Below are 12,549 nucleotides of genomic sequence, written 5' to 3' on the forward strand. Positions count from 1 at the left end.
TTCTGTGAGACATTTTCAAGTATAAATGGGCTTACATCGGCCATATTTCTCTGAAAAAAGAAACGAATACATAATACATGCGTAATTGAATATAACATAATAACATATGGATGGGTAGGAACTTACGGGCCACCCTGTATCAGCATTAGGCCTAACGTTAATGTTATCTGAGAACTGAGTGACAATAACGTTAGGCCTAAATACTGTAACTAGTTTAGTGTAAGTACACTGGAAACGCTACTGTAGCATGGAATAATGAAGTGGACTATTCCCAGTGTAAGGCTGTCGTTTTGAATTTGCCTTCGCATCCAGGCATGTAAGTAAAGTTTCAGACATATGCCTATTTTGTTGATGCATGGTTTGTTGGCTCATCTAATAGTCCCAGGTCAAATCTGAGCTCAAAAGAAAAGTTGAGGTTACAACTCATTCTTCAGATATTAGGATTAAAGTACTCTAGCCTTTGACATTGCTTCTTGCAATCAGCTACCATAACAACAACCGAAATGAAACTTTTGCAATGACTGAAAATTAATTTTTCTAAAATAGATTGAGGCCAGTCATGAATGGTTTTCAACATATCATAATACAGCAAGTCAATAAATGTATTTATGAATTCATGTTTATGTGCTGATGGACCTGGACCTTAGGATAACTTTCTGACAGTCTTTGTCTAAATGTAGACCTAGAGTTTAGTATGTTTGACTGTCTTACGAATGTTTTTCTTTATAAATTTCAGTGTTTTTCTTATCATTATAATTATATATGATCCGTATTATTTTGTGTTTTTTTTTCTGTATTTTTCAGACTGCAAGATGAAACATGTTCATTTAAGTGGTGCACAAAAGAAAAAACTGGCAAAAGAGAACCAACAAAAGGCTTTGGATTTAGTGGCCAAGACTAGATAGCAGATTAATTTTTCACTGAACTTACACAACAAGATCTTCCACATCAAAACCATGAGAAGTCACTTGTACTGTATCTGACTCTGACATGATTAAATTTGAACCAAGCTTCACACCTACAAGTACCACTTTGTCCACTTGAAGATCAGAACATCATGGTGACGTTGAGGTGTCACAGGCTTGCTCAACTGGAACAGCTTTCACAACTGATCTTACTATGCTTGTAAATTCTCCAGAAATCTCTCGTGTTAATGTTGATGCAAGTTGCTCTATAAGACAGTTTAAAGTTGAAATAATTTCTGAAAATGAAAATTGCTGAACTATGGTAAAATGCTTCAGTCTACAAAAGATGAAGAAACTAAAGCAAAAGATCCAGGGTTGTGGCTCGATTTCTCTGCTGCTGATGTGGCTTATTGGATTGCTTGTGGACCCACTGACTGTTAACACCACAATGGGTCATTTGTTAAATCTTGCTGGATTTTTAGTAGTAGCAAACCAATGAAATACTGTTTGCAAAAACTTTTCTTTGGGGTAAAAACCAATGGTGAGTAACACAAGAGAGAGTGGCTATTGTATTTACTATCGACTCTTTGTCCCTAAATTTTCCTCGTGTTTTGTTGAAATAGAAGGGTTCAGTGACTGGCGAAATACTATTGTAATTGATCATCATGAAAGAAGCACTACTCACCGAGACTCTAGCTAACATACTTAACTTACAGACAAGGTTTAGGCTTGCAACAAGAGTTGGAAAAACAAATTAAAAGAAGAGTGCGATTACTGGGAACATGTCTTGGAGCACGCAATAGTTGTTATTTGTACGTTAGCTGAACGTAGCCTGGCTTTTCACTGAACAGATAAAATTTGGTTCACTGCAGAATGGGAATTTTTTAGAGCTACTTGAGCTCAAAAGTCAGTTTGATCCATTTTTAGCAGGACACATTTATAAATATGGAAATTCTGGAAAAGGAAATCCTTCATACTTGTCCAAAACCGCCTGTGAAGAACACATTGAACCAATGGTTCAGAAGGTCCACACATTCGTTGTTGATAAAGTAACTTCTTCTGGTTATTTTAGCTTGTCAGTTGACTCGACGCCAGATCTATCACATATAGATCAGTTAAGAGTTGTACTCGATACTTAAAAAATGGGCAGCCTATTGAATGCTTTTTAACCTTTCTGGAACTAAAAAGTCATATGACTGATGAAATGGCAAACCCGGTATTGCAGTAATTACGTGAAGTTTGCAAACTTAATTTTACAAAATATAGGGGTCAGTCTTATGACAATGCTGCTAACATGTCTGGGGGTTATAAGGATATGCAGCAAAAGATTTTAGAAGAAAATAAGTTTGCCATATATGTGCCTTGTACAGCCCATTCATTAAATCTAGTAGACCGAAGTTCTTTCTACTGCTGTCAAGTGGCAATTAACTTTTCTCTACAATATATTTGTTCTATACATTTTTTTCAGCCTCAGTTTTTTTGTTTGTTTTGAGTAGCACAAAGCTACTTGAGGGCTATCTGTGCTAGCCGTCCGTAATTTAGCAGTGTAAGACTAGAGGGAAGGCAGCTAGTCATCACCACCCACCGCCAACTCTTGGGCTACTCTTTTACCAACGAAAAGTGGGATTGACCGTCACATTATAACGCCCCCACGGCTGAGAGGGCGAGCATATTTGGCGCGACGCGGGCGCGAACCCGCGATCCTCGGATTACGAGTCGTCGCCTTAACGCGCTAGGCCATGCCGGGCCTTTTCAGCCTCAACCAGCCAGTGGAAAATTTTTAAAGCTTGTACAATCAGGCAGAACGTGCTTCCATATTGATCTCATGTTACTCTCGCTTCGTTGATATTCTCGATAGCACTTCTGATGATGTAATCTTTCCAGAATTTAGTCGAAGATAGTGCAGCTTCTGTAGTTGTAGCCTTTATTGCTTGAGAAAAGTTCGCTTCAAATAATAAGCTTTAAACGTCGCAATGACACCTTAATTCATTAATTGCAGTAGAGATGTTGTATTGGGTGGAAGAAAATGAATTTTGACATTTTCATTAAAGTCACAAAGTCCCGTTGGATGGCTTTAAAGTTCAAGTTGTTTTCTTGTGCAGTAATGTTCAACTGCAGGACAAAATAACTTTTTTAACCAGTCTTCAAACAAAGGTTTTGTGACCCATGCTTTTTTTATTTCATCGCCAAACAACTGAGAGAGTCTTCTTTGCACAGCTGATTAGTGTTCGGGGGATTTCCGCACGATACACAAGCACACAGGTTTTAATTTAAAATCGCCAGATCCATTTCCGCCTAACAAGTGTTAAACGATCTTTCAACGCTTGTAACATGGCCAAGTTTTTTCATTTTCTGATAGGAAAGTTATAGAAGGCATATTTTCCCCAAAATAAACCCGTTTCATATTTGGTTATCTTTGTACCGAACTTTTTAATAATTTCTATAAATTCATTTGGAAATTTTTCAGCAGCATCTTTGTCTACACTTGAACTTTCGCCTGCAATACGAACATTATGGAAACCAGTGTTTGCTTAAAACAAAAGAACCAATCACGGCTTGCCGAAAATATTTCATTAGTTCCCCATTCTCCATCGTTCTCTTTTAAGGCGTTTAAAAGGCTCGTAGCTTTCGTTTGAATTTCCATTTGACTTAAAGGAATTCGTTTCTGATTACAATCTTCTAATCATATTGATAGCAGACGTTCCATATTCACCATTAGAGAGCTCCTTTTCTTTACGATTGTTTTCGAGGCAAAACAGTTGGTAGCCATTCAATACTGTTTTTACTGGTTCTTTCATTGAACAGTCTTACAGATGGTTCATTTATTCCTTTGTTTCGTGCTAGTTAGGTTTCTTTGGCTCGGTATCATCACACATTCTTTTCTCACGCATAATAAAAGGATCTCTGTAAAAAGTGTACACACGTTCTTAACATGAAAAACTGAACTGCCGCTGACAGCAAGTGATGCTCAGATTTATACTGTGCAGTATATAATGTGCATGCGCATTGTATAGGCTTGCAGAAAGACCTAGAATAAGCGAATGACACAAATTCGTAGACATCTTTTCAGAAATATTAATTAAAATGTCAGCCATAAAAAGGGCCCAAAGACTTATACGTATATAAATAAAGCCCCATTATAGTGAACCCCATACTGTTAAGCTGCACTGTGGACCTCCTTTAATATCCAAGAACACACTTCAAAGACGAAGAGAAATACGTAACAAGATATTTATGAAATTGAAGATTTATAGAAATATAAGTCTACGTTTCCAAAACCGAAGTGTCACAGTAACAAAATTACATTTAACAAAGGATTTCATTCATGTACTATCTTGTAATTGAGTTATACGTTAGTTTTGCATGCTATTCTTCTCAGTTTTGGTTGTTTAACTGAGAAATGAACAAGTTAAAAATCTAGAAGCATGGTTTGGTTTGGGTTTTTGGAATTTCGCACAAAGCTACTCGAGGGCTATCTGGCGTTCGACTCGTAATCCGAGGGTCGCGCGTTGGAATCCCGGTCGCACCAAACATGCTCGCCTTTCAGCCGTGGTGGCGTTATAATGTGATGATCAATCCCACTATTCGTTGGTAAAAGAGTAGCCCAAGAGTTGGCTGTGGGAGGTGATGACCAGCTGCCTTCCATCTTGTCTTACACTGCTAAATTAGGGACGACTACCACAAATAGCCTTCGAGTAGCTTTGTGCGAAATTCAAAAAACAAACTATTGAAATCTTATTAGTTTTGAAGAACAAAATATTAATACAGCTAATTGTAGTCATTAATCCCTATATAACACCATGGAATGCAGTATTTGTCACATAAGTTATATATGTGAATATTCTTTAACTGATTTTTTAATTTAAATATTGTTACAATGTTTGTAGGTTTATAACTACTCAATTATAATTTATATGTATCATAAGGCATCTGTTAGCAGTCTTATTATGGTTTATATCATAAATGCCGACTAAGATTTGTATTGTCAGAAGAAATTGCATAGAAAAATTTCGTATAAATTTTATTTGCTTTTACCTAAATTTCAAGTTGAACTCTTAGGCAAGTGTTGTTATTGTTTATTAAATCTAAATTATGCATAACATAAACATGAATATAATTTCTCTGTTCAAGCGTCTTTCACACTACAGAAAACAATAAACTTTGCAATCATTATTGTTAGTAAAACGTTTTTCTACCTCACAATGTTACTTCAGTTCATGACGTCATTCAAACAAGAATACTATTATGCGCATAGTAACACTGATATTTCACTTAGAAACAATACAGAAAGTGACTTACAAAGAGTACAGTGCAGAGAGATTTCAATGGCTAATTACACTCAATTATTTTATATTTTCGCTAGTTTCCTGCTTGTTTCAGGTTTTACATTCGTCTACGAAATTGAACGTGGTTCTACTCTTACATTAATATGTTCAAACCAAGCGAGAGAAGAACCAGTTATTTGGTACTCAAATCTCAAAGAAAAAGTTATTAATAGTGAGAGAACGCAAATAAAATACGGTGGCAAATTAGTGCTAACCCACATCCAATTTGAAGACGCGGGAATTTACACATGCAAAAATCGTGAAGGTGATTACAAACATGATGTCAGAGGTAAATTCATGGTGTTTTTTTTTAGACCATATTTTCATTTATTAAACTGTACTAATTTAACAGAAATAGCATCTAAATTGATATCGTCCATCTTGCTTTTAAATTTCTTTCAGCCATAACCTTTTCGTTTGATATTTCACACACCATGTGTATTGATTTAAAAATTAATTGCCTGCGTATACGTAAGATTACACTATGTAAGAAAATTTTTTACCTTTTCATGTTCCTGGGCAAAAAATGTTATTTTCTGATTGCTTATGCCTAAAGTAAATGGAAAAGGCCTATTGTCTTCAAACTTTGCTCTTGTGACTTGGGAGCGTGTATAACGAAAACATGATGGTAGAATATATTTGAGGGCTGATACGTGAAAGGGATTTATATTACAGTCGCAAATCTCGAAAAAGTATTTCTAAATATTTTTGTATAAATTTAGTATAAATACATGTAAATATTGATTCAGATGCTGTCAGGATCCGGCATGGCCAAGCGTGTTATGGCGTGCGACTCGTAATTTCAGCGTCGCGGGTTCGCATCTCCGTCGCGCCAAACATGCTCACACTTTCAGCCTGGGGGTGTTATAATGTGACGGTCAATCCCACTTTTCGTTGGTAAAAGAGTAGCCCAAGAGTTTGCGGTGGGTGGTGATGACTAGCTGCCTTCCCTCTAGTCTTACACTGCTAAATTAGGGACGGCTAGCGCAGATAGCCCTCGTGTAGTTTTGAGCGTAATTCAAAAACAAACAAACCATCGTAATTTAAAAAAATATAACAAATCTTTGGTTAAAAGGAATTTTAATTAAAACTTCATTTATTAAAACTGGTGTTTTCTTTTAAATTGATTCTATTATTCTTGTGGTTCAGTATTTTCAAATGACTCGCAAATACGTTGTTTTTTCACATTCTTTATGAATAAATTTAAATCCAAGTCGTATAAGTATGTCTTTAGTTTAAGTAGAGTGCATATTTACAGAGAAAAATAGAAACAAAAACTCACAGCTTAAAACGTGTAATATAATCTATTGTACCATTTAATCATTAATTAAAAACTTTACGATTATAGTCTTATAATCGAACTGATAAGCAACCAGTTTTGGACTGACAACAGATAAAATCAGTTAACACTTAACATTAAATAACTATGTTCATGGAGTTATTGTTTTAATGAAATAGTCTCCCGATGGGACAGCGGTAAGTCTATGGATTTACAACGCTAAGATCAGGAGTTCGATTGCCCTCGGTGGACACAGTAAATAGCCCGATGTGGTTTTGTTATAAGAAAAACTATGTGTGCTTGATCATTCGAAAAGCTTTTCATTCTCTACAGTTAATTAGAAAGTTAAGTTCTTGCTTTCTACTCCAAGTAAGCTATCAAATATATTAGACAAAAGTGAAAGAAGATTACCTCATACTTACAGTTTGTGGTCCCTACATATAGTTGTCAGATTTTCATGTATTACACGTGGACTGATATTATTACAGCTATAATAAGTGTATTTCTTTTCAATTTATTCAAACATTTTCAAGGTACCTCTAATTGTAGCTGTAGTAATGTCAGTCCACGTGTAATAAATGAAAATCTGATAACTATGTGTAGGGGCCACAAACTATAAGTGTGAGGTAATCTTTTGCTTAATAGATTTGATAGCTTACTTAGAGTAGAAAGCAAGAACTTAACTTTCTATTTGCGGTCACATACAGCGCTTGTACTAACATAGCTAACTCCGATCTACTGTTTTCCACTGTAAAAGCTAACTACTGTCAATTATTCTGAATTTTGTCTTTGAAAACTAACATCTCAGCTCTTGTTTTGTATATTTTATTTTGTTTTTCTCTATGAATTGATATATTAGTGATACTTACCAATGATCTGAAGACTTTTCTAATCATGGTTTTCAGTTGGTTGATTCAAATAATTCATATTATTCGTTTGTTCACCTTCAATTTGTTTGTTTGTTTTTGAATTTCGCACAAAGCTACTCGAGGGCTATCTGTGCTAGCCGTCCGTAATTTAGCAGTGTAAGACTAGAGGGAAGGCAGCTAGTCATCACCACCCACCGCAAACTCTTGGGCTACTCTTTTACCAACGAAAAGTGGGATTGACCGTCACATTATAACACCCCCAGGCTGAAAGTGTGAGCATGTTTGGCGCGACGCGGGCGCGAACTCGGACCCTCGGATTACGATTCGCGCGCCTTACGCGCTTGGCCATGCCGGGCCCTTTTTTCACCTACAAAGTAAATAATTTCTTTATAGAATTGTCTCTGTTGATCAAACTGTTGTTACTGCACCAGATAGGAATTTTAAAATACTCCCATCTACGTTAATTAAATTGTGTTTTTATCGATTTCGTTCATAAAACGATACGTTATCTTTTATATCATTTAATTGTAATGAAAATTGAACTGTCTTATTTTCATATTATAGTTTTAACAACCTTCGTGTAATTTCCTATTAATACTATCTGCATTACTCTTAGTATTCTCAGAATATTTTGTAAATTATAAAATCTTGAAAATTAAAAGTATCATCTTCAAACTATAATACATCGAACAAGATTTATTAAATTGTATTAATATAGATATAAAAGTGTTTCTTTATATTGGTTTAATGTGTGTTTGCTCTTGTATTACAAGGAATTATTTGGTTTATCGTCTAATGATGTTGGATTCTCTGTTTGGAATTTAAATGTTACCTGTAGTATATTTATTTGAGTTGCAGTGTTAAATTTAAAAACGTGAAATTCTATTTTTTTTGTGTTACATGAATGTTGTTTTGAGTTTCGGGCTTGTTTCTCTGACGTAAAATACGTGGAAGTTGCCATAAAGTATTTTATAAATGACATTAGTATTGTATTTGCTTTATTTTTTTACAAGAATTTAAGTATTTTGTTTATTGTATTTGGGGTTATTGACAGGGTGGGTATCGTGTTGTTGACTGAGGTTTCTCTATATCACCGTTATCTCAAATCTCCTTCCTAGTCGCTTTATAACCTAGAAACATCGAACTATATATGAATTCTGTAATAAAAAGTTTTAAATTACCCATTGTAGAACGTCTGCAAAATTTATTAGCTTCAAGTGGGTTCCTCAGAAATATAAATGCATGAAATAGATTATTACAATAATGTTAAAAGTACTTACAAGGAATTATTACTTTAGAGATAACATGAAATCAGTTTTTCTTAATTTTAATGATAGGAAATGTCGATGTTGGAGTGTGGTATGAATAAGTATTGGTAAACATATCCACATATAATTACTTTAAATGTTACCATCAATACTACACTCTTTGTTCGTCCATATACTGATCCATCTAATCAGGACTCCAGTAATGGGTGATATTGTCCAACTCCAAGGTGCAGATGTTGATATTGACAGCCATAATATACTCTTGGAAGATGTATCACATTCCATTAGTTGATGCTAAAGATGCCCTGAAAAGAGTTATTTCAGGGCAGTGATGAAGACGAATGCGTAATCTTATCGGTACTCCTGTAATAAACATACAGTATTAGTCAGAGGCTGCCACTGATGTTCATAGCAATAATAGTTTATAGGGATTAGTAAGCCATATCAAAACAGTTTTGAATATGCAACCTGTCATATAATGTGACTCAATCTGATATAACATTTCTTAAATGGTGTGATGTAACCGAAAATTGGTAGCTTTTGGGAAAGGTATGTAACAGACCTTTCCAATGTAAATTTTTATATGCCCATATCATGAAAATATATTCAAATGAGAATTTAAATTTTTCGAAACAAAGATATTTATTGTACGTAAGAGCATCGAAGAAATAATTTTGGTTTGCCAGAATAATTCGGAAAAAGACCTACAACAAGTCGTACGAACACAAATGTCAGAGATAAAAACCGCTGAAGTGTCCCAGGCGATGGTACGTAAAAAAATATCTCAGTCTTCTAACCGCTGAGTAATTAGATAGATATGCATGTTATTGTACACACAGACACACCAGTCACCTCACTGATGTAAGAATTATAGATTTCTATGTGATCAGAGACTAGATGGATTATGGTAAACCTGTAGAGAGAAGTGATGAGGCTCCAAAGTTATTTTGATATAATGAACTCAACTTGTGAATGTTGAAGCAAAATCTTTTGTACTCTAAAGATACAAATCATATCTACGAAGTTTTTTGAGAACGTATTTTGAATAAACAATACTATAAATTTACAGTGAAAGGTGTTAGATCGCTATATTATTTATCTTGATAAATCCGCAAAAAATTAAGGATTTGGTTTTATATTAAATTTAAATGAAAAATTTTCTCGGAATGCATTTCATCCAATTTCTGCATTATAAGGATATTATTTGATATTTTGTTGTTTGCAAGACACAATCATACACTGATACATTTTACGAACGTAATATTCCCAAAATAACCTGTATTTTCATAACTGATATTAACATAAACAATAACAACAGTTCAACGTTTAACTGTGACAAATAAGAATTTTGCAAGGGAAACACCAACGGAAATCAAATGTACCTATAGAAAACATAAAAAAAAGATCGTGTGTAATTTCATAAACTTCCAAGTTTGTGTGATTAGTTTCATTAGTTAACTCCATTAGGAAGTACATAAAGAAACAAAAGTCTACTGTTAAGAAACTGTTTTGACACGTTTTATTTTTCTCACGAAAAGTAACATTAATGTTGTTATTTTACAACATTATTTATTTTTAATATTATTGTGAAAAACCTTAAAATTCCAACGGTGACACAAAACGTGCTAATAAAAATATTAACTCTCTGTTGTTTTCTCCAGTGTATGTTCCAGCCGAGAATCTCAACTGTACTCGTGGATACCAAAGAGATGTTAACAGGTGTTGTAAGTATATATGATACTCAATTACTTTAAACTGTTCACATTAAACACAAATAGATGAAAGACTTTTAAAAATATGGAATTTTAGTTCAACACATATGTTTTTTGATACTAAAGACGTTGTTAGAACAATAAAATTAACACTGGGTAAATAAATGTTTAGTTTTGTACTTTTAACGCTTTTAGATCCATGTCCTCCTGGTCACTATGACAATGGATTCCAAACTCACTGCCTGCCGTGTCCAGGAGGGACTTACATGGCATCTTTTGCTGGTGACGCCTGTATACCTTGTCCTGATGACGAAATTACTGATGAAGAAGGAGCTGATAATAAAGATCTTTGTAGAAGTAATGGAACAAAAGGGTTTTAAAGTTTTCTTTTATTGTTTCCTTAACATTTTAAAAATGTTTATTTTTGTTCATGCAGATTGTTATAATACGATACTTCTTCATAACTTTCATGGTTTTTAATGCATTAAAAAACTTTGCTTTTACTTGGAAATCCTACTACTCGTTTTTAAAGATGAGCTCAAACATTTACGACAAATAGTATTGAATAGCTGTCTTACCTCCAGTATATCATTTCAAAATTATGAACGGCTAACGCTGAAAGTCCTCGTTCAGCTATCCGCGAAATTGAAAAACAAACAAATATAACGGTGTCTCAATATCACATCTGTGTGCGTCACATTATTACTAAAAAGACGTAAAGATATTTAACTAAAACAGTGTATGTCCCAAATCTATGTTTAATATGTTTATTTTGTGTGCATAATGTCGTTTTGTAATAAAATACAGTAATTTGTCCAAATACAAAACAAATGTTTTAAAATACGATTATAACAACATTGGATTATCAAAACGTTAGCAGTGTCTCATGAGTACTCAATAAAACTATTAGAAAGAATTGTTACCAAGTAAACGAAAAACTTCATGAGCAGTGACGTACGACGTTCAGTGTTTGTAGTCAAAATGGTATCGTTATTTATCTGGGAAATTTAGAGTAAAGAGAAATTTGTAAAATTACTGTTTTAATAGTGTTGTAAAGACGCAGAAACTACCATTCAGTGGATACGATTCTATAGTAAAATATAATTATGCACCATAATAAGTGAAGCTGTTAATTATAAAACTTAACACAGTAAGTGAATACCCATTAAACAAACTGACTTTATTAAGTAGTCAATGGAAAGACAGTTTGTTTAATTTGTGTTATACATCTTTACAGTTTTAATGAATCTAAGTTGATTTAACTCACTGTGTTATACTGAGTTGTATAATATGTACATTATCGTAAAGAAAATGTCTAGATTTTTCTTGTATAGTGTGATCACGTGTGTTTGGCAGGGAAAGTCAGTAGGTTTCTTGTTGTATTGTCTATTAATGTAAATATGTTGGAAAACCTGACTGATTTTATGTTATATAACTATATAGTTATTGTTATTACATAACTGTACTACTTGTCTACTAGTAAGGAGCTCAAATAATATAACAGGCGTCATTTTTCTTTGCTAATTATCTGTTTAACGTGTAAAGAAAAAATGTATATTTACAGTTGGCAAATTGTAAAGGTTGTTATCAATGTTTAATATGAAAATATATTATAAGTGTAAGAAATTTCATATTTATTTAATTGAAATTTTAATATGTTAATGAAGATTATTGTTGAACTTAAAGAATTATACACATTACTATTATTGTTAACTTACATTTGAAGTTTTATTTTTCTGTTTTACGTGACCGGTGGAGTACGTAAACTGATTTTAAATACGACTCTCTGTCTTAAGATCGAATTGAAGTGGTTTCGAAGGCTACGCTTCACTTGACTTCAAAATCTACAGTTCCAAGATGTGCTTGGCGAACAGCACTCATTTTGATGTGTCTTACTGCTTTGTGGTAAGTTACGACTGTAAGTTTTAACTGTGACGCATTATCCATAGCTTATTTAATTACAATATGTATTTTAATGGACTTGAAACACGTGATTCTTATTTATTTATTTTCTGTAATGATCATGCAGCGTACTTTGTTTTTCTACACCTGGAAATATAAACCTCGGGAAGAACGGAATGTTTTGAAAAACCGTGTCGAACACAAACAGCTTGGTGATGAAAAGATAACCACTGATGAATTGGATATTTTGGAGGCTATGCCACTGATCCCTGAATGTGAGAAGAAGGTC

At 33.8% G+C, this 12,549-nt stretch overlaps 1 protein-coding gene across 1 annotated transcript; it reads left to right on the plus strand.

Annotated features, from left to right (window-relative positions):
- Positions 1-1,096: 1,096 nt before the first annotated feature.
- On the plus strand, positions 1,097-12,297 carry LOC143242946 (uncharacterized). The gene is made up of 4 exons (XM_076486562.1): positions 1,097-1,446; positions 10,308-10,370; positions 10,554-10,715; positions 12,155-12,297. Exons 1-4 carry the CDS (start codon positions 1,401-1,403, stop codon positions 12,265-12,267), a joined length of 384 nt encoding a protein of 127 aa, XP_076342677.1. The 5' UTR covers positions 1,097-1,400; the 3' UTR covers positions 12,268-12,297.
- Positions 12,298-12,549: the final 252 nt, after the last annotated feature.

Source organism: Tachypleus tridentatus, unplaced genomic scaffold, assembly GCF_004210375.1.
Source record: "Tachypleus tridentatus isolate NWPU-2018 unplaced genomic scaffold, ASM421037v1 Hic_cluster_2, whole genome shotgun sequence".
Lineage (NCBI taxonomy): Eukaryota > Metazoa > Arthropoda > Merostomata > Xiphosura > Limulidae > Tachypleus > Tachypleus tridentatus.

What these genes read in the sequence shown, in the direction of transcription:
- LOC143242946 (XM_076486562.1), top strand. Translation starts at nt 1,401, where the DNA reads ATGAAATACTGTTTGCAAAAACTTTTCTTTGGGGTAAAAACCAATG. An exon ending in CTTTGGGGTAAAAACCAATG is followed by an intron (nt 1,447 to 10,307) that starts GTGAGTAACACA and finishes TGTTTTCTCCAG; the next exon opens with TGTATGTTCCAGCCGAGAAT. An exon ending in AAGAGATGTTAACAGGTGTT is followed by an intron (nt 10,371 to 10,553) that starts GTAAGTATATAT and finishes TAACGCTTTTAG; the next exon opens with ATCCATGTCCTCCTGGTCAC.